At 48.1% G+C, this 26,024-nt stretch overlaps 1 protein-coding gene across 19 annotated transcripts in view; it reads left to right on the top strand.

The window, feature by feature from the left end:
- Positions 1–10,739: 10,739 nt before the first annotated feature.
- The window catches only part of KCNMA1 (potassium calcium-activated channel subfamily M alpha 1), an 879,166-nt gene continuing 863,881 nt past the window's right edge, over positions 10,740–26,024 (top strand). For 10 of the 19 annotated variants that reach the window (XM_039911557.1, XM_039911558.1, XM_039911559.1 and 7 more), the window contains exon 1: positions 10,743–11,084. In XM_039911557.1, coding sequence (XP_039767491.1) covers positions 10,776–11,084 — 309 coding nt within the window. In that variant the 5' untranslated portion in view covers positions 10,743–10,775. Of the gene's footprint in view, positions 11,085–26,024 lie in introns of all 19 variants that reach the window. The other 9 variants (XM_029059250.2, XM_029059251.2, XM_029059252.2 and 6 more) reach the window with 1 other exon arrangement.

The raw sequence follows: 26,024 nt of genomic DNA on the forward strand, positions 1-26,024 counted from the left end.
AGAGGCGGGATTAAAATTACGGTTCTCTGACTTCCAGGCCTGTGCCCTTTCCATAAAGCCTCTCTGCTACTCAGAAGTTGTAAGTTGTAAGCTCTCCTTCAGGGAGTTAGTCTAATGGAAGAGCTACATACAGATCAGCGGCATCATCCTTTGCACTGTTATCATCTTTTATTCCATCCGAAGTAGGTTTTGCCTTCTCACCAGACTTCAGTTTCTTAGGATTCCAGTTGATAATTCCTGGGTCTTGCTTTCTCTGCGCTCTGGGGATCTTAAAGTAGCCTGCTAGGGTTGTCACTAAAGCCAACCTACTCTCTGTGTCTCCATCTCATCTCTCTTACCTCCAGACTCTCATTCTCCCTCCCTCTTCTGTCCAGAATTCCTTCCTATTTCACATCAAGCCGATCACTGCATTCCCCATCTTCGAGGCCGTTTTGAAATCACACCTCTTCCAGGAAGTTGTCCCTGATCAATCTTTCATCTGCCCACCCTAATTCCCCACTACTGCCACTTCAGCACTTCTGCATCACCTGTATCCCTCACCCCCTGCTAATAATAATAACTGTGGTATTTGTTCAGTGCTTACTACATGCCAGACACTGTACTAAGCGCTGGGGTGGACACAAGCAAATCGGGTTGGGCACAGTCCCTGTCCCAAGAGAGGCTCACTTTCTCAATCCCCATTTCACAGATGAGGTAACTGAGGGTCAGACAAGTGAAATGACTTGCCCAGGGCCATCCAGCAGACAAACAGCGGAGCTGGGATTAGAACCCATGGCTTTCCGACTCCCAGGCCCGTGCTCTATCAGCTACGCCATGCCGCTTCTGTAGCACGTGTCTTTAAACTCTGTCACTTTCCCCCTACCTACAATTTATTTTAATGTCTGTTTCCCCTGCTTGACTTTAAGCTTCTGGTAGGCAGAGGTCATGCCTGCTAACTCTACTGTAGTCTCCGAAGCACCTAGTACAGAGTAAGCTTTCCAATACTACCATTGATTGATTGAGGCCTTACCTTTTTGGATGACTGAGTGATCTTTTGACCAACTTTCTCTCCAAACTTTGGTGTCAGTGACATTTCCTCTTGCTGCCTGTTGGTGAAGTTTGGGCCAGTCCAGTGCAAAGCTCTATTCCTGGGACAAGATGCTCCCGTCATATGAAAATTGAGGGCATCTGGTTTGGAATGCCATAGGTAACTTGTGCCCCAGCATTTAGGCAGTGTTGTGAATAGGGGAATAGGAAGAATAGGAAGAAGAGGCGGTAGTTAACTTTTTTGTTTGTTTATTTTTAAATGGTATTTATTAAGCACTTACCATGTGCCAAGGCATAGTACTGAGGTAGATACAAGATAATCAGGTTGGACACAGTACATACCCCACATGGGGCTCACAGTCTTTAATCCCCATTTTACAAATGAGATAACTGAGGCTCAGAGAAGTTAGGTGACTTGCCCACGGTCATCCAGCAGACAAATGGCAGAGTCGGGATTGGAAGCCAAGTCCTTCTGACCCCCTTTCCCTGGTAATTGGTGGAGGAAGCCAGACAGGGAGGATATATCTGGAACCCCGGATGAATCTCTGTAATGCACTATGAAAATTCATTTTTCTCAGGAGATGTCTAAGAAGAGAGGGGACAGTTGATTTTCATGGATTGTTTAGGAGTTAACCTGTCTGGAGGTGGAAGAGTGAGTTCATACATATGGACTATATATGGACTATATAAGCTGTCAAAACCTGGGAGTCTAAGAAAGTAGGTCATCTATCATGGGTTTGATGAGTCTCTCAGATGAGCCACATCTAATCTTGAATCCTTCAGGCTCAGATTCAAGAAAATCTGTAGTTTATGAAACCAAAACAATGACGTGTCTATAAATGGCCCCTTCCCTCTTTCTCCATTCCCCTCTTTCCCCCTCGCATGAGTTAATCTGTGGATTCATGTGATTACTTCTCCCTCTCCCACACCTCCTTCAGAGAGATTCATCCAAGACCACAGAGGAAATTGGAGTCTGGATCTAAGATTAGGAATCAGAAGTCACCTGTCACTTCGCTTTGGTCTCTGACTGCTAAACCACAAGTCTCGCTATGTGCTGGCTTTAGGAGGTTTCCAGAGCTCACTTTATTCTCCAAGTAAACAGGATTCTTCTTCTCAGAGGTAGCTTTCCAGAGTGCTTTTGGGCACCCAGTAAGTTTTTTTTAGGGATTATTTACATAAAGAAATGACCTATCCTTTTGTCCCTTTTGCAAGTGTTACCCCCCGGGTGAGAAAAAAGGATATCTAGAAAGGTTTGGATGAAGAGCTCTAGATAGAATAATTATATGGCCCAGTAGAAAGAGCATGGGCCTGAGAGTCAAAGGATCTGGGTTCTACACCTGGCTCTGCAGTGTGATCTGGGGCAAGTCACTTAACTTCCCCTTGCCTCAGTTCCATCATCTGCAGAATGGGGATTCAACAGCTGTCCTCCCTCTACTTAGACTCTGAGATCCACAAGGGACTTGATCTCCTTCTATCAACCCCACTGCTTAGTACAGTGGTTGGCACATAGTGAGTGCCTCACCAATACCACAATTATTGCCTAGAAAGGTATATAACTTGGCCAAGTTAAGACCTATAGATAGAATGTGAGAATCAACTAATTCTGCTGTCATCATCGTGGTTTTATGGAGTTTCAGGGTTGAATCTGAATCAGGCACAGTCTTCATAATCAATCGGTGGTATTTACTGAGTGATTTCTGCATGCAGAGCACTGTACTAAGCACTTGGGAGAGTACAATGTAACAGAGTTGGTAGTCTCGTTCCCTGCCCATAGGAATTTACAGTCTAGAGAGAAGACAGACATTAAAATAAATTTCAGCTATCCATATGTACTGGGGTGAGGGGTGGGGAGGAGAATGGGGTGAATATCAAGTGCTTAAAGGAGGGTACAGTTTCAAGTGTGTAGGTGACTCAGAAGGGAGAGGGCGTAGGGGAGAGGAGGCCTTAGTTGGGGAAGGCCTCTTGGAGATGTGATATGAATAAGACTACAAAGTGGGAAAGGTTAGTGGTTGTTTTATATGAAGGAGGAGGGAGTTCCAGGCCAGAGAGAGGACATGGGCAAAGGGTCTAGAATGCGACAGATAAGAGCCAGGTACAGTGAGCAGGTTGGTGTTAGAGGAAGCCAAGGAGCTGAGTTGTAGTAGGAAATCAGAGAGGTAAGATGGGAGGGGGGTGATGAGCTGATGAGTGCTTTAAAGCCAATTAATATGGAGGTGAATGGGCAACCACTGAGGGATCTTGAGGAGTGGGGAGATATGGATTGAACTTTTTTTAGGAACATGATCCTGGCAGTAGAGTGCAGTAAGGACTGGAGTGGGGAGAGACAGGAGGCAGGGAGGCTGATGCACTAATCCTGGAGGGATAATATTGAGTGCTTGGCTCAGCACAGTAGCAGTTTGGATGGAGAGGAAAGAGCCCATTTTAGTGATGATCCGAAGGTAGAACTGGTAAGATGCAGTGATAGAATTAACATGTCAGTTGAATGAGAGAGGTGATAATGCCAAAGTTCTGGGCTTGGGGGACAGGGTGGATAATGGCATTGTCTACAGTGATGGGGAATAAATGAGGAGGACAGGGTTTCAGTGGAAAGATGAGGAGTTCTGTTTTGGATATGGTAACTTGGAGATGTCGGTGGAACATCCAGGTAGAGCTGCCCTGAAGACAGAAGGATATGAGAGACTGCCAAGAAGGAGAGAAGTAGGAGAGAGGTAGATTTGGGAGTCAGCCACATAGAGATGGTAGTTGAATGAGTGAATGAGTTCTCCAAGGGAGTGGGTGTAGCTGGAGAATAGAAGGGGACTCAGAATTGAGCCTTGAGGGACTCCCACAATTAGGGTGTGGGAGGCAGAGGAGAAGCCTGTGAAAGAGACAGAGAATGAGTGGCCAGAGAGATAGGAGAATGAGGAGAGGACAGTGTCAGTAAAAATCAAGATTAGTTAACGTTTCCAGGAGAAAGGGGGTGGTCCACAGGGTTGAAGGCAGCTGAGAGGTCGAGGAGGATTAGAATGAAATAGAGGCAACTAGATATGGCTTGAAGGAGGTCATTAGTCACCTTAGAAAGGGCAGTTTCTGTGGAGTTGAGGATCCTTTTCTCAAAGGTCTAGAGGACCCTTCTCTCAATTTAACTCTTTTATGCTGTAAAAAACCAAACTGTACAGAAATCCTGAATGTCTCCTTAACTTGGCCCCCAGTCAAATATCATTTTAGACTTCTTTCCCCTTTAAACACTCTTATCCATACTATCCCCAAACAGAAAGGCAAATTTAGCTTCTGATCCTGATTCTGCCTTTGCAATGCTGTGGGATCTTGGAAATTTCACCCGACTTCTCTGAAACTTCACCATCTCTATGTGGCTGACTCCCAAATCTACCCCTCTCCTACTTCTCTCCTCCTCGTCCGTCTCTCATTTCCTTCCGTCTTCAGGGCAGTTCTACCTGGATGTTCCACCGACACCTCCAAGTTACCATATCCAAAATAAACTTCTCTGAATCTACCCCACCATTTAGAACAGTGCCTGGCATATAGCAAACACTTAAGTACCATTAAAAAAGAAACCCGCCCCCTCCCCCCCAAAATTACAGAAAAACAGTCAATTCAGGTCCAAATAAAGATTTGGAGCGGAGCGAAAAAGGGGTCGACTCGGAGCATGAAAGAGCCACAAGAGGGAGCCATTTTACGAAGTCTTTCCCCTCCTCTCCGTTCCCCGTCTTCCCCGCCACCTCAAATTATCCTGATTTATGTCAATTTAACGGGATCAGATCCAGGACAGAGCCTCAAACAGAACAAAATAAAATAAAACGTTCAACATAGGGCTGGGCAAACACCGGCTTTAAAATGAACAGTTTTTTTTCCAGTTTTCCTCTGCTTTTGATTGAGTCAGGATACTTTTTTTTTTTCTACCAGTCGGTGTTTATTTAGATTTGACAATTTTGGGGGGCCCTGAAATGGTTTGTTTGTTTAGAAAGCAACTTTGCACACAGTGTTCTTACGATAAATATGCTTTAGTCTTCTCTGGAGTATTCAGATTTATTCAGATACAAAATTCCATCCTTCCAAGCTGAGGTTTATTATGACCCAATCAATCAATCGATGATATTTATTGACTCTTCAGTGAAGACGCTTTGTTAGGCTACCAAACCTCATTTGCTATTTTTATATTTTAGTAGTACGATGCCTGATGATTCAGCACATCCTAAACTTACTGAAAATCCCGTTCATTCATTCATTCAATCGTATTTATTGAGCACTTACTGTGTGCAGAGCACTGTACTAAGCGCTTGAGCGCTGTACTAAGAGGAGTGGTAGTAAATCAGTACTAATTTAGTGATTGATGATTTATCCCTTTTCTTTCCCTGGGCCCTGGAAGTCTGACTTTGGGACTGGGTGGGGGACTGAACAACGTTATTTGGAGATTTAAAAAACAAAACAACAAACATCAAAACAAACAACAACAAAAGACATCAACCAACAGACAAAACCCCTCTTCCAAGCGGCACCAAAGGGCAAAATCTTAAGGTTTCCCCTTGAATTAGTGGTCAAGGTGTTCCTAGGGTAATGCCATTCTTGGCGGGGAGGATGCGTCTGCATTTCAATAGCTCTCGGTTCATTTATCTGTCAAATCCTAGTGAGTGCTTGGAGGTAACTTCTCATTCATTCACTTGATCGCCTTTGATAGAGTCACCTGGGCTTTCCTACCTCCTGAACTGCAAAATCTTAGGGAGCAGAGACCGGGTGTGTTTAATCTGTAGTCGGTACGGGCTATTGGGAGTTTAGCTTCTCTTAGTTGGAGCCGGCTAGTTGGAGTTTAAGAACACACACTGGACCTTCTTGTTCAAGAGATACGTTGGACTGCTGGGGGTGGGGGGCTTGAGGGGGAGGCGGTGGACTCAGGGGTGAGGGTGTCATTGAGATGCTGATGCTCTCATCTTTATGTCTCGTTTTCTTCAGACCCTGACAGTAAGTAATCCAAGTAATTTAATGCCCGGCTGTGATAGGAGCTTAGGTGAAATTGAATTTGTTAAAGTTCAAACTGGATAAGACAGAAGTGATTTGGGGGGAAGGGAAAAACACTGAGAGAACGTGACCGTGGACGCTCTGGTACCCTCGGGTGAGACGTGCCAGCCTCCGGCAGTTTCCTGCATTGGCGGATCCTTTATAAAATATCACCATCTTCATCAGTGAGTGTCATTTATTGAGGGCAAACGGCGGGCAGGGCCCTGTGCTAAGCTCTGGGAAACACTCAACAGCAGTAGAAGCTTTGGTCCCTGGCCTCGAAAATTGAATTGAACAGCTCTGCGCCCCCGAGGTTCTCCGTACCCACGATTACACGCACGAGAGAATTGCAGCCGTGGGGGTTGGGATCCACCGTGGCTCTTAGACAGTCAAGCGGTAGTTTCTTCAAGGTTCACGCAGCACTGAAGGCTCAGCGACTTTTTCCTTCTATTATCCATGCTTTGGTAACTTCCTCCTTCACCTCTCCTCTTGCAGCATTGACTCTGGCTTCCAAAGCTTGGCTTGAGCTGGAGTCCTGGTTGCCAGGGTGAATCAGCACAGAGATGTCAACGGAACAGAGAAGTTAATCACTGGAATCAAATGGTATTTAAAGGGAAATAGTACCGGTCGACTCCCTCCTCAGTAAAATCGCATCGCTGTCTCCTTTCTGCCTTTGGTCTCCCTTCTCCTCCACGCTTAGATTTACCGTAAACACCTGTCACCCTTCCAGCCAAGCTTTCCCTGGACCATCGCCTGACGTGGTATTTTTTTTTTTTTTTCCCTGGTGGGTCCGGTCAGCTTTTCCTAGTAAATCGAGAGAAGTTATCAAAACCGATCCCAGCTTCCCCGTCCAAAATACTAAAACACTCCCCGGCTTCCCTGTCCCAAACCAGAACTCCCGGACAGAATTCAGCCTCCCTTCCCACCAGTCACCCCCCCAGTTCCGAGGCCAGTCGGGTGCTGGGACTTGGGTTTCGCTCGCAGAGGGCTCCAACCTAAATGGTTACGAAACCAGAGTTCCGTGAACCTGTTTCCACCCTGGAAAGATGAAAGGAACGCACTAATTCTAATTAGGCTTAAATTAATGAGCAGGAAACTTTGGGGAAAACACTGCGGGCGAATGGGGGGAGGGGGAGGGGAGGGAGAGGAGGGAGAGATTCTCCGGCTTTCGGTCCAATCAGCGGTGGCTGGTCCGGTCAGTAAGGCGACAAATGCAGTCCGAAGGGGGGAAAAGGAACAGGGTTTGAATTGTGCAAGATCTCAAAAGCCGATGGTGGGGGGCGGGGCCGAGTGTGGCTTTGGTGGGTTCTGGAGGAAAGGGCTGATTCGCAGGAATGGGCAGGGAGAATCCTGGCCCTTGACTCATTATTAAAGGGCAGTGAGAGGGGAGAGTCCAGAGTGGACTGGAAGAAAAAAACACCACCACCTAAAACTATGAAACCTAGTTAGAGGGCCCCAGAGCGGCCCCCAAAGTCCCAGGGCCGTGCGGGGTGGAGGAGCAGACAAGAGACCGTGGATCTTGCCGGGAGGTGAGTCTTTGCTTTTAGCGGGCGAGGACGAGGAGAGGTAGGAGGGGGCGGGCAGGGGGACCAGGGGGGCAAGGGGGCAGGAGGGCAGGGGGGCAGGGCAGAGCTGAGGGAGGGCTAGGCAGTGACCAGCCGTCGGCGGTGCCCACCGTCAGGGTCCGGCCCTTGCAGGCCTGGGCTGGGAAACCCTCGGCGCCGGGCAGGATGCTCAGCCGGGCGACGCGCCCTCGGGGAAGAAGAGCCTCGTCCAAACCACTCGATCCAGCGCTCACCCCATCCATCGTATTTGCTGAGCGCTTACTGCGTGCAGAGCACTGGGCTAAGCGTGGGTGTCTAACTTTCTTCTGAGTCCTCCCGGGGAGAGGGCAAGGTGGGCCCGGGGAAGCAGGGTACCGCTACCCGGGACGAGGCCCTGGGCACTTTAGGGGGTCGGAGGGCAATGCCTCTCTCTTCTCCCCGGCCCCCTCCAGAAACACCGAGTCCCCAGGACCTGACCCAGACCTCCTCCCCCGGAGCCCGGGGCGGGAGAGCCTGCGGGACTTGAAGGGGAGAAGGGGAGAAGGGGAGAAAGAGGAGGAGGAAGGTCGGGCAGAGAGGCACTGTGTGGCTGGGCCTCAGGGTCCTTGGGGCTCTGGCGTTTCTGGACGCCCCCCGCCCCCGAGCCGAGGCACGGAGGGTGGCCACCGCCCGCTCCGGGACTTCGCCTTCTGACCGATGCATCGCCCTCTCTGGCCGCCACCAGCCCCGGTCCAGCTCCGGTCCGGCCCCGCAGAGGTTTTCTCGAGTTCTCTTTCCTCCCCGCGCTCCCATTCCCGGGACAAGGAGCTGCGCCTCCTCTCCGCCCCTTCGCTCGACGCTCCGCTCTCTCCATCCCCGCCTACCCCGCAGCCTCCCGCTCTCTCCAATCCCGTCTACACCGCCATCCTGCTCTCTCCATCCCCTTCTATACCTCCGCCTCGCTCTCTCCGTCCCCGTCCGCACCTCCACCCCGCTCTCCCCATCCCCGTCTACACCGCGGCCCTGCTGTCTCCATCCCCGTCTACAGCTCCGCCTTGCTCTCTCCATCCCCGGCTACACCGCGGCCTTGCCCTCTCCGTCCCCGTCTACACCTCCACCCCGCTCTCTCCGTCCCCGTCTACATCGCGGCCCTGTTCTCTCCATCCCCGTCTACACCTCCGCCTTGCTCTCTCCATCCCCATCTACACCGCGGCCCTGCTCTCTCCAATCCCGTCTACACCTCCACCTTCCTCTCTCCATCCCCGTCTACACCTCCGCCTGGGTCTCTCCACCCCCGTCCACACCTCCGCCTGGGTCTCTCCATCCCCGTCTACACCTCCGCCTGGGTCTCTCCACCCCCGTCCACACCTCCGCCTGGGTCTCTCCATCCCCGTCTACACCTCGGCCCCGCCTGTCCGCCCCCCGGACCGGTCTGGGTGTCCCGCCTGGGCCCGGGGGCCGCGGTACCTTGGAGAGCTGCGCGGGCCCCCGCCGGACTCCCTCCCCGCCCCCCCCGCTCCCCCGGGCACCGCCGGCCACCCCCCGGGCACCCCCCGGGTACCCCCCCGGACACCCCGCCGGGCTGGGAAGGCGAAGGGAGGAAAAGCCCCGTTGTAAAGGTTCCCTCCCCGCGGAGCCAGAGCCCGAGCCGGAGCCCGAGCCGCGCTCCTCCATCTCCGCCTCCCTCTGCTCCACCGGGCGGCCGAGCCCGTCCCCATCCCCATCCATCCCCATTCCCATCCTCTCCCCATCCCCATCCATCCCCATTCCCATCCTCTCCCCATCCCCATCCATCCCCATTCCCATCCTCTCCCCATCCCCATTCCCATCCTTCTCCCCATCCCCATCCATTCCCGTCCCCATCCTGCTCCCCATCCTGCTCCCCATCCATCCCCATCCCGCTCCTCATCCATCCCCATCCCGCTCCTCATCCATTCCCATCCCCATCCCGCTCCCCATCCCTTTCCCCATCCCGCTGCTCCTGCTGGCGGCGGAGAGAGCGAACCCACGAGGTGCTTAAGCTGCGCGCAACGAGGAGCCCCCGGCGCCCGCCGAGGACCAGGAGGAGGGAGGAGGAGGAGGAGGAGGAGAAGCAGGGAGGAGGAGGAGGAGGAGGGAGAGAGCAGGAGCCGGGGGCGGGGGCTGGTGGGGGGGAGGAGGCTCCGGCGGGGGCCCCGGAGGAAGGTTTAGGCGGCGGCACGGGCACCGGCCCTGGCACCGGCCCTGGCACCGGCCCCGGCCCCGGGAGCGCCGAAGGGCGAGGAGCGGAGGATGCACTAAACCCTCTAAGGCTGCAGCTGCCGCCGGAGCGGGGAAGGGGGTTTGGTGGGGGGGAGAAAGGGAGAGGCAGAGAAGGGTGGAGGTGGGGCGCTCGGGGGAGCGGGGAGGAGGAGGAGGACAGGGGGCTGAGCCTCTCCATTATTTATTACCCAGTTGGCGGCTCGGAATAATCGGAGGAGACCCTCGGGGGCGGGGGCGGGGGGGGGGCGGAGGGGATCCCCCAAACCCCGGTGTCCGGGCATCGGAGGGAGGCGAGGAGAGGGTGGGCTTAGGAGGCGGGTGCCCCTCTCACCAGCCTTTGCCACCCCCCTGCGGGGCAGGATCGGGGCAGGGGCGAAGGAAGAGGAGGAGAGGGTGGGCTTAGCAGGAGGGTGCCCCCTTCCAGCCTTTGCCACCCTCTTGCGGGGCAGGAGCGGGGCAGGGGCGAAGGAAGAGGAGGAGAGGGTGGGCTTAGGCGGCTTAGGAGCAGGGTGCCCCCTTCCAGCCTTTGCCACCCCCCTGCGGGGCAGGATCGGAGCAGGGGCGAAGGAAGAGGAGGAGAGGGTGGGCTCAGGAGGAGGGTGCCTCCTTCCAGCCTTTGCCACCCTCTTGCGGGGCAGGAGCGGGGCAGGGGCGGAGGAGAAGGAGGAGGCGGAGGAGGAGGTCCGGGGGGCGGGGGGTCTCCGCGGCCCTCAGTGAGGCGGGCCAGCGTCGCACCATCCTCGGGCCCCGGGCCCCGGGCAATATGGCAGTGCGCGTTGGCCCGGGGCGGCGCCGGCGGCGGGAGGAGCTCCCCGCAGGAGCCCCCGCGCCCCCTGCCCGCTGCTAACTATGGCAGATGGCAGCGGCGGCGGGCAGGGGCAGGGGCAGGGGCAGGGGCAGGGGCAGGGGCAGGGCGGGCAGGGCGGTGGGCAGCGCGGCGGGCAGGGCGGGGGAGGCCACGGCCACCCGGGAGCGGGGGCCCTCGGTCTCAGCATGAGCGGCAATCTCAACGCCAACCATCTCAACCTAGACGCGTCCTCCTCCTCCTCCTCCTCCTCCTCCTCCTCCTCCTCCTCCTCCTCCGCCTCCGCCGCCGCCGCCTCGGTCCAAGAGCCCAAGATGGACGCGCTCATCATCCCGGTGACCATGGAGGTGCCGTGCGACAGCCGGGGCCAGCGCATGTGGTGGGCATTCCTGGCCTCCTCCATGGTCACTTTCTTCGGCGGCCTCTTCATCATTCTGCTCTGGCGGACGCTCAAGTACCTGTGGACCGTCTGCTGCCACTGCGGGGGCAAAAGCAAGGTACTGCCGACCGCTCCCCTCCTCCTCCTCCTCCTCCCCCTCCTTCCTTTCCTCCCCCCCTCCTCCTCCACCTCCCCCAGACCCTCCACCTCCTCTCCATCTCTCCTCTTCCCCCGTCGCTCTCCCTGCCCTCTCTCCGTCGCCCCCAGCCTTCCCCCCAACCTCTTTCTCCCTGCCCTCTCCTCGCCTCCCAGCCTTTTCCCCAACCTCTTTCTCTCTGCCCTCTCCCTCGCCCCCCAGCTTTCCCCCCAACCTCTTTCTCCTTGCCCCCAGCCTTTCCCCACCCTCTTTCCCCCTGCCCTCTCCCTTGCCCCCAGCCTTTCTCCCACCCTCTTTCCCCCGTCCTCTCCCTTGCCCCCAGCCTTTCCCCCATCCTCCTTCCCCCTACCCTCTCTCTCTTGCCCCCAGGCTTTCCCCCATCGTCTTTCCCCCTCCCTCTCTCTCGTCCCCCAGCCTTTTCCCCATCCTCTTTTCCCCTACCCTCTCTCTCTCCCCCCAGCCTTTCCCGTTGCCCTCTCTCTTGCCCCCCAGCCTCTCCCCCATCCTCTTTCTCCCTGCCCTCTCCCTCGCCCCCAGCCTTTTCCCCATCCTCTTTTCCCCTACCCTCTCTCTCTCCCCCCAGCCTTTCCCGTTGCCCTCTCTCTTGCCCCCCAGCCTCTCCCCCATCCTCTTTCTCCCTGCCCTCTCCCTCGCCCCCAGTCTTTCCCTCATCCTCTTTCCCCCTACCCCCTCTCTCTCCCCCAACCTTTCCCCCATCCTCCTTTCTCCTGCCTCTCCCTCGCCCCCCAACCTTTCTCCCCATCCTTCTTCCCCCCTGCCCTCTTTCTCTCTCTCGCCCCCCAGCCTTCCCCCCCCCCCATCCTTCTCTTCCTCTTCCTCTTCCTCCTTCCCCCTCCCCGATCCCATCTCTCTCTCTCTTCCTCCCCTCCTCTCCCACCCCCGGGTCCCTGCCGGGCTGGGGCTCCCGGGGATTCGGGGAGGGGGCTTGTGGCTTTGGCCGCCTAGGGGCTCTTTCCCCGTGGGCGCTCCGGCCGTGGGGCTGGGGATGGTGTCCGTGGGCAGTGGCTTGTCTCCGGGGCTCCGCCGGGTACCGGGGAGGGTGGCTGGATGTGGTCCCTGGACGAACCCACTTTCCGGACTCCCTCTCCCCTTTTCCCCCCGTCCCCCGTCCCTCTGTCCCCCTGTCCCTCTCTCCTCTCCTCCCGCTCCAGCCGGCCACGCCGGGACAGTGGAGACCGCTAACGAGCCCGAACCTTAGGACCGACCCAGAAGAGGAACTCTGGGTGGCAAAACTCCCTTCCCCATCCGTCCCCATCCAGGAGGGCATGGGGAGACGGAGGGATGGGGCACCCTTCAGTTGGAGGGTCTGACAAGAGGGGTTAAATCTCAGAGAGAGACAGAGGCGGAGAACCCTGGGGGGCAGTGTAGGGCTGATCTACTTTTAGTGGGAAGAGTGGAAGGAGAAGGATGTGTGTTTTGTGTGTGTTTTGTGTGTGTGTGTGTGTGTATGTGCAGAGTTAAGGTAACCTCCTTCCCGAGGACGTATTGGGGTATTCCAGAAGTCTAAAGGGGCCAACCTCAGGACCGAGCCCCTTCCCTCTCTCTCTTTCCCCATTCCCTGCAGATCCCCTCCCACCTTTTTATTCTGCCTTGCTTCCTTCTTCTCCCACACCCGGGCTCCAAACCCTCCATTTCTATGCCCTCCCCTTGAGGGGCTGCTTCCTCCAAACCAAACTTCCCTGGGTTATCTGCCTGCCCCAGAGGTAGTGGGAGGGATCAGGATCCAGAACCGGGGCCTTGGCGGTTGGTGCCGAGACCCCGGAGGAGTCGGCGGTTGTTGGCAGTTTCACCTTCTACTTTTTCTCCTCTCCTGGTGGTTTACAGATGGCTCACGGAATAATGTGTGATTGAGTCATTCCTGATATACAGATGCCCACCAAAGCACGCTCACACACACACACACACACACACACACGAGCATATACACCTTGCAATGTATGGTTGCTAGGTTTCCTGGCTTGTCTCAATGCTACCCTCACTGCCCTCTTTCCCCCTTGGAACGATACCCACCAGCTGGAGAGAAAGGGGCAAATTGAAAGGAAACTGCCAAGTAAAAAGGAAAAAAGAAAGAGAAAGAGGAGTAGTTTGTGTAATCAACGTCCTGGGAGGCAGGAGATAACAGCGTTGATAGCTTCCTAGATGAGTAATAGACATGAACCTAGCCAGGCTTGGGTAGAGATGATGGAGGGGAGCGTGTGTATGTTCAAACATTCATGCTCCTAACATAATATTTTCTGTGGGAAAGTTACCTTTAGACTATACCAACTTCAAGTGAAAACAACCTGTAGAGTCTCTCTTTCTGACTCTATAATTCTATATATAACAGAGTAATGCTGCGATGTTACTTTAAAAACAAAAACAAAAACAATACATGTGTGTTTGGGAAAAAGCTGGTGTGTTGAAATTAAGCAGAAAAATCCATCTCAGGGAGAAGTTCATTATCCCTGGAATTTCTATGTTGTATTTTCAGGGTATTTTTTTGTTATTGCTGAAGACGAAGAAAAGCATGAAATCTCAGGAAGGTACAGGCGTCACTGGGGAGTATGGAAACTGCTAGGGGATAGGTGACTGACAGCGCTGCTTTCATTCGCCACCTTAGAAACTCAAATGCTGGAGCCAACTACTTCTTAACAAACTGCTTTTTCAGATTCCTCTTATTCAGTTATCTCCCTACCGACAAGTGGGTCAGCCCTATCAGTTGCTCATTCTTTAAGGAAAAACAGAACTTGACATAAAGCACAGAGACATATACACATGGAAAGAAAGCTCACCCATAAAACACCCGCAGGATAATGATAGGCTCTTCTGATGATCTGGGTAATGGTTTCTGTCTTCCAGGTTCTGCGAGATATTTGGTCTTAATATTGCCTACTGAATTGTTTTCTGACTAAAGGATTTTAAAAATATGGCTTCTAAAGCAGTCACACTCTCTAGTAGTAAACACTAATGCAAAGTCTGCAATGAGGGAATGTGCAGAAATTTCAAGTAAAGAATTTCTTTCCTAGAACGGCAGCTTATTTCAGGCATGCATCCCAGGAATGAATAAGTTGGGGAGGGCAATTACAGTGAAACAAAAGCCTGATGTTTGACTAGACTGAACAGTACCAGAAAGCTGGTGATCTTAGGGTTTTTAGGTGGAATTGAAAAAATAAAAGGAAAAAAGGAAAGGAAGAGGATTGCAGGGTTTGACAGGGGAACGGGGGTGGGCCACTTGTGATAATAGCTCTAGGCTACTTCTGTGACCAAATTGGTAGGGTAGAGCTTGTTATATTCTCCTGCTCAGAATCTTCTAATGCCCTCTGGAATTTGCTAAAATTATACTACTTGCCTCCAGCCCATTGTATTTGGTTGAGATACCTTACGTGGCAGCGAATAGTTTTACAAGGTTTTCCTTCTTTGGTTTAGATTTCACTATGGTGGTTTGTATAATTTTTTTTCCTTCTACACTTATAATCCTCTTTGCTTTTCCTGCCTTTTATTCTGTAAATGTTCAGATGTTATTCTTAGCAAAAAAAAATGCATTTAGTAAAAAGTGTAAACAAAACTCAAAATTCAGATGTAACAGAAATTCCCCAAACCAGTTCATGCTGTTACATACTCAACTCTCCTCTGCTTCAGCAGATGTTCTAGTTTCTAAGCAAGGTCAGTTTCATTGGAGGCAGTTCTTTTATTATCTGTGTCAACTGTGGAAGATTTGAAACCTCTTTTCTGAGAACATTTTGGTTTGTAGGTCTGCCTTCACTCTCCACGAGCTACCTTTTTTCAAATTCGTGAACTCTGCAAACCTTTCCGGCTAATTAGAATTGATGAGATGGGTTATAAACATTAAAAAAAAAGAAAATGCAAATCACCATACGGCAACCCAGAATAACTGCATACAAATATGTGTGTGTGTGTGTATGTGCCGGGGTGGGGGGGACGGGATGGTGGACATGGTGAGAAGTAGTTGATAAGTACAAGATGCCTGCCATTCTTTCACTATTGAAAAATATTATATTTCTATTGACTTTGTCTTGAAGACCATAAATGGGAGGGTTTGGACTGTAAGCTCCTCCTCTAGGCTATATGCTTCTCATGGGCAAGGAACATGTTATATTGTACTCTCCCAAGTACTTAGTAGAGTGTTCTGAATCTAGTAAGTATTCAGTAAAGGCTATTGATCGACTGACCGATCGACTGATGGTTAGTTCAGTCGTAAGTACAGTGCTCTGCACACAGTAAGCACTCAGTAAAATGCCATTGATAGATTGATTAAAAACCTTACAGTAAGAGCACCAGACAAATGGTTGTCACAGCTTCAGACATCTCCCCTGCTCCTCTCCCTTGCTTCTTGCACTTAATTTTCCTCTCATCATTTTAGGGGTGGGTTAACTAAATCTCAGAGAAGCTTCCACCTGGTAGTGCTGCGGGCTGAGTCCGTGTTTCAGATAACAGTGCTTTCAGATTTAACTCCAGGTCCTGCTAAATGTTTTGTGTCAATCAGGGCCTGCAATGAATTATCAAAGTACTACCTCCATGGCTGTGTCTGGGAAAACAACGCTGGGCTACCATCAGGTCTATGACTAATATAAATATCAGATCATATTCCGTGCTTCATAATTACTCGAGATCTGGGACTGACACAGTCTGTCAATGCTTGAGCCTCAGAACCAAGAAACTCCTTATTCAGTCAGGACATTTCTCTGGAGGGAAAGGTCCTGGTGGCACTCGTGAATTTTTAAGCATTCTAAATAAGGTAGACAACCCTTAGATTAGAGTGGGAATAGTTTTGGAGGCCTAGTTAGCTGGTTAAATTCAAATGACCTGCTGAAGGGAAGGTTGGCCGGGGGGGGGGGGGGACGGGGGGGACGGGGACGAGAGGAGGGCTTAGTTCTCACCTTTTATACAAAAACGAAGCTGGAAAAACAGGTGTACCCTTAACATTTCTCGTTTATACCAAACATGTGGGGAAGACAAGAGAAGCAGCGTGGCCTAGTGGATAGAGCACGGGCCTGAGAGTCACAAAGATCTGGGTTCTAGTCCCTGCTCCGCCATGTGTCTGTTGTGTGACCTCAGGCAAGTCACTTCACTGTGCCTCAGTTATCTAATTTGTAAAATGGGGATTAAGACTTGTGAGCACTATGTGGGATAGAATGATTAGCTTGTATCTACTCCAATGCTTAGTATGGTCCCTGGCACATAGTAAATGCTTAACAGATATCATTTAAAAAATAAAACATGGCCTAGTAGATAGAGCATAGGCCTGGGAGTCAGAGTGGTCTGGGTTCTGATTCCTTCACTTCTCTGTACTTCAGTTGTCTCAGTTGTAAAATGGGGATTAAGACTGTGAGCCCCGTGTGGGGCATGAACTGTATCCAACCTGATTATTCTGTATCTACTCCAGTGCTTAATACAGTGCCGGGCACATAGTAAGTGCTTAACAAATGCCAGGAAACAAACAAAAAACTCCCCCCAAAACCACAGGCTGCCGCCTGGTCTCCTGCTTCCCCTGCAGTCAGATTAGCTGGAGTTTGAAACCCGAAGTATTGCTTATTCCAACCCTAGGCAGTGTAAACTCGCTTTGGGCAGGGAATGCGTCTGTTCTTTTGTTATATTGTACTCTCCCAAGTGTTTAGTACAATGCTCTGCTCAATAAAGACGATTGATTAATCTGAAGATCGTGGCACATCATACCTTGTCCTGACACATCACAGGCCAAGAATGCTATGAACAGTGATTATAAAGTTTGGTGCATATGTGTGGTCTGGGTGTATTAATGTGGCACCGCATCTGCGGGGCCTCCATAGATGATGCCCTTTGATTTTCCTGTGGCTTGAGGTCAGATGGAGTAGCTTCTGGAAACTCTAGTGCTGCTTTGATCTGGGAAGAGATTTCCTGAATTTTTCCCCTTCAAAGTTTCTCTCTGGGAATTTGAGAAATTAGGTGACATTGGCCAAAACTAGGACCCTTAAGGGGCAAAGGGCAGACTGTGAGGAAAGCCACGAGAAGACTGCCAAACAGGAAGTGGAAAATCCTAGCATTTTTTGATTGAGGACAATGGCTCTGGGGAACATCTGAAGGGAAGTCTTTAGGGCTGGAAAGGAATTCATATAACCATCTTTGAGATAGGCTGATACCCCTTCCCTCTCTCCCTCGACTCTTATGAGCCATTCCAGGCAAATGAGACCATCCTGTTTTCAAGTGTTAGAATTTTGAATGTTTCAGCACGAGTGCACGTAAAGGAGGAGGAACAGGAGGAGGCGTAGTGGAGAAGAAGGAAAAGGAGGTTGAAGAGAAGGGGACGTGGAACGGGGGAGGACCAGGAGGAAGAGGAGGAAGAGAAGAAAGAGGTGGAGAACAGTGAACAGAGCTGAGATTGTTTGGACATGATCACCCTCCTTGTGTTATTTAGTTTAGGGCCCAGTGAATAACTGCTGAATAGCTGGCCCCGAGGCTTTGGCAGGGGCTGGAATCTGAGACTGGGCTTTAAAATTAATTGGGCAGAAAGAGTCACCAACCTTAGGGAAAGAAAACATTACTTTGTTGGAGGTTGGTGGTGGTCAGTTTGCGTTCACAAGGGTGTGTGCTGAAGACTTGAAAGGGTGTTTCCCATTTCGGGAACATTCGCTGCATTGATGACCTGCCTACCCTATGCCATTTGGTCAGGCTGTACATGGTGAAACATTCATATTTCTGAGATGGAAATTCAGCCAAACCACTTGCAAAATTAAAGACTATTGGTGTAACTGTGGTTAAGCTTCTTGAAACGGACATCTGGCAACTCCCTTTATGGAAGCTTTGAAGTTTTTATTCTTGAAATCCTAGAGCCCAATTTTCCGAAAGGAACTGGGCGGGCTACACCAAATATGAGGATGAAGCTTCTGAGAGGGTAGATGGTAGATCACTGAGATCATCTAGTTTAGCCCTGTGGGTCCAAGTAAGACTGCACATAGGTCATCTGAGGCAGATACATGTCTGTCTAATGCCTAAAGATCCCAGAAAAGGAGATTTCTGGGGCTTCCTTATTAAACATTTAGCAACTCTACTGTCATGAGAATGTTCCTCTTTGATTCAAACCTAAATGTTCCTGCTAATTTAAATCCATTTCCTCTGTCCTAGCTTTCAGATGACATGGAGAACAGTTTCCACATTTTGAACTATGCTACCTATACAGTCAACTCTCAGTTATCCAGGAGCTGATGAACCAATTTATGGATTACCCCAGGATCCTGACCCCTTCTCCTTTTCTATTTGTTGTTGCATTTTGGTCATTTGGTTGATCACTAATGACTACACCAGATAATTGGCAGGGAAATTATAAAGTAGCTCAAATTCAAAATGTTTTTATTTTCTTTCTGATAGCAGTGAAGGTGGGAACCCAGTTTGAAACTATCATTCTAAAAGAGGGCTCTAAATGATCCATGGATTTCAACCAATTAAGTTTTCCCTATACCCTAAGCTATGGATAATGGAGAGTTGACTGAATTTGACTAAGAAGTGTCAATGGAGACACTTTATTTACATGTGTAGGGTGAGCGATCTAAATTGGACAAAGGGAATTGCCAATCATAATAGTTGAGGATTGAATTTGCTTTCATTTTCTGAGTTATTCGGTTATTATCTCTGGGGATATTATGTCAAATGGTCAATTTTGAAATGTAATTGGCACTGTAGAAGCAAGAGTAAAGTTAGTATTCTGAAATTTCTCTTTGAGAGCTTTTAACCTAAGTGATTCATGCTGCAGAAATGGTTGAATAGGAAATAATACATTTAAATATTTATTTACCTTTCAATCAATCATATTTATTGAATGCTTACTCTGTGCAGAGCACTGTACTAAGCACTTGGGAGTGTACAGTACACCAGAGTTGATAGATACATTCTCTGTTCACAATGAGCCATTCTTTTTGCTGGGTTTCTTTTTTTTTTTGGTTACTTTCCTGGAAGTATGTATCTCAGATCCAACTTTTTTCCTTTGGTAGGTGTTTGGAGAAGATCCAGTGAAATGCGGTTCAGCTTGCATTGAGGAGAGAAGATTCTGGTCCTTTTTATGAAAAATGACAGTGAAAACCTTTCTTTCTTCATTGGACAGGGGGCCATTATTATTATTATTTTTATTAAACTCATTATGTATGAACTTACTAAACAAGGGGAAAACTGTAAGGTAATCAGACGAGACAGTCCCTATTCCATATGGGAATCACAATTTTAAAGGGATCATATTCACACTGTACAGACAAGGAACCTGAAGTATAGTGAGGTTAAGTGACTTGCCCAAGGTCACATAGCAGTCTAGTAGCAGAGCTGAGGCTAGACTATAGAATACAAAATACTAAAATACAGTCTTCTAGACCGTAAGCTGGTTGTGGACGGGGGACATGTCTACCAACTCTATTGTGTTGTAGTCTCCCAGGTGCTTAAAACAGTAAGAGCTGCTCTGTACACAGTAAGTACTCAATAAATACCACTGATTGCTTTATATGGGTCATTTGACTCATAGGGCCTGGAGAGAGGAGGGACAGGAGGCAGGGAGGTCAACGAGGAAGCTGATGCAGATGCAAGATGGGATACGATATGTGCTTGGATTAGTATGGTGGCCGTTGGGTGGAGAGGAAGGGGCAGAGGTTAGAGAAGTTGCCCCACCATTATTAGGCTACAAATAGTAAATAGGCCAAGCTAGGAGACTGCTATTCTTTAATAGTCCATGTAAAATCTGAGCTCTCTTTCCCTTCCTGAGCAGGGGTACCTCAAGATGTCAATCAGGCTGTTCTCTTAAAAATCAGGGCAATGAAGACCAGGAAGAGGAGACCTTGCCCCAAACTACTTTATTTCTTTACAGAGATGCCATGCTTCACCTCTCTCCTGCCCCCACCATGAGGGAGCAATTTTGAAATGCTGATTTTACTTTGTGTGCAGAGAACTCCTGGAAGCCTGGACTGTCTATTTATCCATGATTGTGAGAGAGATTTGGGGGCTTGGAGCCACCTGACAGCTGTGGGTAAGGAGCAGAGGGATTGCCTGGAACTAGAGTAGCCGATCGGATCTTCTTGCTTGATGGAGAGGCAGACCTGTGGGGAATTTCAAACTGAAGGTTGGAATATGGAACTAAGGCTAATTTGTTGCTTGTCTATATGAGGAATGCTGTGCATTTCTATGATTTTTTCTTTTTTACTAAAGAACCTCAAAGCCTGGGGGCCGCTTACCCATTTCTTGCAGGTTTAGAAAGCTGCCTCTCCTGACCCTCTATTTTCAGTTTTGTAGTTAGTTACTTGGTTATGGTGTTTTATTAAACACTTTCCAAGTGCCAAACAACAAGATAAATAGATAGGACACTCGGGACTCTCAATCTGAGAGGTTGGGACCACAGGAATCAATAGCCATGCCCTCCTGTTCAGGAACCATGAATGAGTGGTTCATAACATTCTACCATTCTTGGGGCTCTGCTCCAGTCCCCATGAAATCACTTCTGTGATGTGACAGTGGCATGTACTTAGCCTTCTAAGGTCTATATTTGCACAAGCCTCTCCCACTAAAATCTCCTCTATGCAGACCATTTAGCAACCTTGTGGTCCACTTATTGGCAGCCACAAGTAGTGAACACTCATCCAGCTTTTCGAAAGAAAAACCACCACCATTCCTTTCGAGCTCAGTGGTATATGAAGTAAATTCTGGTTGCAATTATTAGCCTACCAAAGAAACAATTTCTTTTCTTCACCTTTTGTTTTAATGCACAGATCAGGCAAACAAGGGATTCACCTCAAAGAAGGGAAACAACCTCTAAGGAACACAACCTTCTTTACTATCTTATTCTTGCCCTAAATAGACGATCTGAAGATGGAGCTAGGGAACTGACTCAGAGTGTAAGAGTGACTTCTTTAATCGAGAAAGAAGTTGCATTGGAAACAAACTAACCTTAATGTTAACCAAATGGAGAATTTGGGAAACATTGTTGACAACTTGAGCAAAGAACTAGGATTATTAGGTCTTTATAAGTAGACCTAATACTCTGAATGTCCTAATCAGTAATAATTTGATATGATACTTTTCAGCGTAGTGTATCCCTGAATTCTTTAGAAGCGATATTTAAAGGAATCTATTTTAGCCCCCAGTGACTCACATTTATTTCAGGGATAAAATGTGGCATCCTCTGAATGGTAATGATAAAATCCTTGTTTGGGTCTTGGATAATGTTTTATCTAAGTAAAACTTCAGTTGGTTAAATCTTAAATGAGTGATGAGAATGAGGAAGAGAAAAGGAAAGAGGGGAGGGAGGAAAATAGACTGAGCCAGTAATGTATTTAATTCTTTATAACTCAATCAGTGGCCATCATTGACATGTATCAAGTACTTACTGTGTGCAAAGCACTGGACTAAGTGCTTGGGAAAGTACAGTCCAACAGAGTTGTGATAGAGTCGTTTCCTACCCGCAGTGAGTTTACAGTCTAGTCTATAAATCCGGCAAATATTTACTTTGACTTCCTAGAGCTTTGCTCCCCAGCCTTGATACTTTCTGAGGACAGGGACCAAATTAAGTCACGAGATCCCTTCCAGCCCTTCGATTCTGATTTTGTGACGACTTCTCCCTCACTAGACTGCAAGCTCCTTGAGGGCAGGCATTATGTCCATCAAATGAATTGCATTGTACTCTCCCAAGCATCTAATACAGTCCTCTACACCCAGTAAGTGCTCAATAACTACCATTGTTTGAATGCTTCTCAAAAGCCAGGAATGAAATTAAGGTTCAACAGTTCAGAGCAGGGCAATCAATCAATCAGTCAATCGATGGTGTTTGAGAGAGAACAATAGAGTTTGTAGACATGATCCCTGTCCTCAAGGTGCCTAAAGTCTACCAGGACACCAGTAGAGAAAGTGTCAGTGTACCTGTTGCAGGTTAAATGATTCAAAGCAGATGCTTAAGTTTCGTTTTTACTTTTGGTGTTGAAACAAGTCACATTGATTGAGACCTCCCCACACTATCTGTTACGGGAGCAGCCTGGTCTAGTGAAAAGCGCGAGGACCTCGGGGTCTGAGGGCTCAGAGGACCTAGGTTCTCTCTACTTGACTGCCATGTGACTTGGGGGAAGTCATTAAACTTTTCTGTGTCTCAGTTTCTTCTTCTGTAAAATGGGGATTCAGTACCCACCTCCCTAATATTTAGTCTGTGAGTCCCATGTGGGAAGGGTCTATGTCTGACCCATTTATCTTGTATCTACTCCAGCCCTTAGGTCAATGTTGGCACATCATAAGTGCTTAAAATATCACAATTATTATAAATTATTATTACAAGGTCATGCTCTCACCATATAGGTTTTCCAATAGTTCAGAACTAAATATGTGATAGGACAAACCACATTGTGATACAATAATAAGGACTCAGAAAAGTTTTGGTTATATTATAAATCATACCAATGCAATTTGAGCGAGCGACCCTAATATTAAAATATGAAATGTCTTCTAGGTTGCTTATTTTTCAAAAATAAGATAGACACACTACTGAGAATGCTGTCTTGCTGATAATGATTATTATATTTGTTAAATGCTTACTATGTGCTGAGCACTGTGCTAAGGGCTTGGTTAGATACAAAGTTAGGTCACACAAAGTCCCTGCTTATACAAGGTTCACAGCGTAGAGGAGAGGGAGACGAGGTATTGAATCCCCATTTTACAGATGAGGAAACTAAGACACTGAGAATTTGAGTAACTTGTCCAAGGTCACCCAGCAGGTGAGTGGCAGAGCCAAGATTCTTACCCAGGTCCTCTGATTCCCAGGCCCGTACTCTTTTCATTAAGTCTCACTGCTTCTCTCTATTTTTATCTTTTTGTTGCTGTTGTTGCTGAATTCCTACTGGAAACAGAAGCAAATTATAAAGATTTCAGAATTACTTTGTGATGACATCCCCATGCTTACACTGATGCTTTTCTGTTGACTTTGGGTCTTGAAAGGATGTCAGAAACTTAAGGTGAAATACTGCAAACCACTAATTCTGGAAACCACTGATGTAGAGAAGCCAGGCACCCTACAAGATCTTGATATCTTGATACATGTGAACAGTGCTTCTTCTGAAGCAAAAGCTATCCTTATTCATATATATTTTTTTCATGTATATTTCACAAATAGTCTATTCTGCCACATATTGTGGACATTTCAGTCAGAAATAGGATTACCAGAACCGTTACAGAGAAAGAAAAATGTATAAAATTAGAATTCAAAAATATTGAGTAACATTTGTGAAATTTTTTTTTTTGGACATTTAGTTACATTGTGAACCTGGGTTATATAATACCAATTTAATTAATGTATCCATTATATTAAAGGTGAACGTTCCACAGACCCCTACCGCTCTAACATACTACAGATGCCCATTGTGCTAGCAGCTTTCAAACGTCATTAAATATTGCTTATATGATTAGTTGGGATTTAACAGATACTACCTGTCTTAATCCTACTGAAATGTGGCTGGTTGCACTGTTTAACCTTTCCTGGGGCTCTGTACAAAAGCACATGAAGACACGACAGCATCACAAGGGCATTTATGTACTGGTTATTTGCTGTAATAAAACACATGTGATATCATGGGCATATTTAGTTCTGAAAAAAACCTTTTCATTATCTAGGGAATCAGTCTTGTTATTTTTTCTTTTTTGAGTCAATGATTGAAATGCTATCTTGTCTACTTCTTTAAATGGAAAGGATATTAAAATAGTTTTCTGTTTATTCATTTTACAGTTACACATCTTTTTGGAATCAGTAGTAAAATGTTGGGTAGGGGCACGGTGCATTTTTCAGTAAATTGAATTTTTCAGTTAAGGATCTGTGTCTTCAAGTAGTCACAGCAGAGGTGGTGAGTGACATAGGGAGAGGATGTATGTGTTGGGGCATGCACATAACCTTATTGTCTTTATGGGGTGGTGCATTTCCTTCTTTCCCCTCCTTCTTGCCCTCTTCCTCTAGCTCCTCCTCCCCCATAGTTTCATTCTCCGTTGAAATAAAATAAAAGCAGCAAGTTCAAAAAATATTTTCATTCAAATGTTATGAGATGAGATTTATCAGGATCCTAATTGTAAAAGTCCTTCACCTGAAATGTGTAGTGTATCTCCCTATTTCTCTCCACTTCCACATATTCTGTCTACTTAAACAAAGAGGATGTTGCTAGTTTAGAGCAATAGCCCATGATCTGAGATCTTCTAAGAGTCTCTGTTCAAGGTGGGGCTTGGGTGCTCAGTATCAGTACTTGTCCTGAAGATTTTTGAAGCTTGTTTAAAAGCACCTTGAGGACAGGGATCATGTCTTCTATGCTTATTGTATTCTCCCAAGAGCTTTTTACAGTGTTCTGCACATTAGACACTCACTTAACTACTGGTTGAGAGCAGCGTGACCTAGTGAAAAGAGGATGGGCTTGGGAGTCAGAGGACATGGCTTCTAATCCCAGCTCTGCCACTTGTCTTCTCTGTGACCTTGGGCAAGTCACTTCACTTCTCTGTGCCTCAGTTACCTCATCTGCAAAATGGGGATTAAGACTGTGAGCCCATATGGGACAGGGACTGTGTTTGTTATCCAACCTGATTGCTTTGTATCTATCCCAGTGCTTAGAACAGTGCTTGGCACATAGTAAGTGCTTAACAAATGCTATTAATAATAATAATAAAAACCCAAATATAATTAATTTTTTCTCTCCACACACATCACAGACAAACATGCATACACTCAGGGGGTGCTGTAGACGTCATTTGGAGTAAAGTTAAGTTATTTGCAGCACTTACACTTGTGGCCTTTAGAAACTATCAGCCTTCTATTCAAACCTTAGAATGGGGAAGATAATAATAATAATAATGTTGGTATTTGTTAAGCACTTACTATGTGCAGAGAACTGTTCTAAGTGCTGGGGTAACCCTTCTGTTTCCATCCATTTATTTCTAATACCTGCAGTTCTAAAATTACCTTATTTAAAAGAGAAATCCTATAAAAGGTGAAAAAAACCCCTGAATTCCCAGATCCAGTGTAAGTAAAATGCACCTTAAATTTCTATTCAATGGAAAATCTAATATGTGCTTAATCAAAAAAGATTTATAAATCTAAGTCATTCAGGAGATTTGGATTTCCTTATTTTTAAAAGACTAATTCCCTACCTCCTCTTCTCAACCCCACCTTCTCTTTGTCTCTCTTCCTCCTTTCATACTTTTCTTTCCTTCTTCCTAGTTATCCTGGAGGTTTATGATTGTTTCAGAGGATAGACATCTAGAACTCTTCAATGGGTGGGTATTTTCCTCACAATCACCCTCTGTCTAGGGAGGAGGTATAAAGATGAGGGTACAGAAGGTTTGTAAGCTGAAGGCTTTTCTCTAAACAGTATTTTCTCACAGAATCCAAGGCTGTTTAGAATCTTCAGAGACCATCTCTATGTCTTCTTGTTTAGGTAAAGAGGCTTGGGCCCTGAGCCAAAGGGGCTGACCTCTTTTGCCTCCTTTTTCTTTACTGGAGAAGAGAGATGAGGCCTTGCAGGTAGGTTGAAGAGGAATGGCCCATTGAGAACTGGCAAAAAAGATTTCCAGTTCAGTGGATGCTTGTAGGTTGTGCTATTTTTAGCTCCTTTGGAGAGCACATGCTACCCCCACCTATTATATGTGAATGTAGTATTGTGGGCTTACATAGGGAAAATTCCCCAAGTGTAAGGCTTCCATTGCAGAAACAAAGACAGCAAGTAAACATGGCGTGGTAATGGTGGTGGTGGGGAGGTGGGGAGAGGGAGGAGGTGGGGAGGGGGGGAAAGGGAGGCTGACCATCCTGTCCACTTCTTTGGCATCTTGACAGGCAGATTTGAAGTCACCAGAGAACAAGCACTTCTTGCCTGTTGCACCGCTACCAGGTGAGGGGAAGGAAAGGTGAGGAGATCAGAGCCAAAG

The sequence above is a fragment of the Ornithorhynchus anatinus genome, chromosome 3, assembly GCF_004115215.2.
Source record: "Ornithorhynchus anatinus isolate Pmale09 chromosome 3, mOrnAna1.pri.v4, whole genome shotgun sequence".
NCBI classification, from domain to species: domain Eukaryota; kingdom Metazoa; phylum Chordata; class Mammalia; order Monotremata; family Ornithorhynchidae; genus Ornithorhynchus; species Ornithorhynchus anatinus.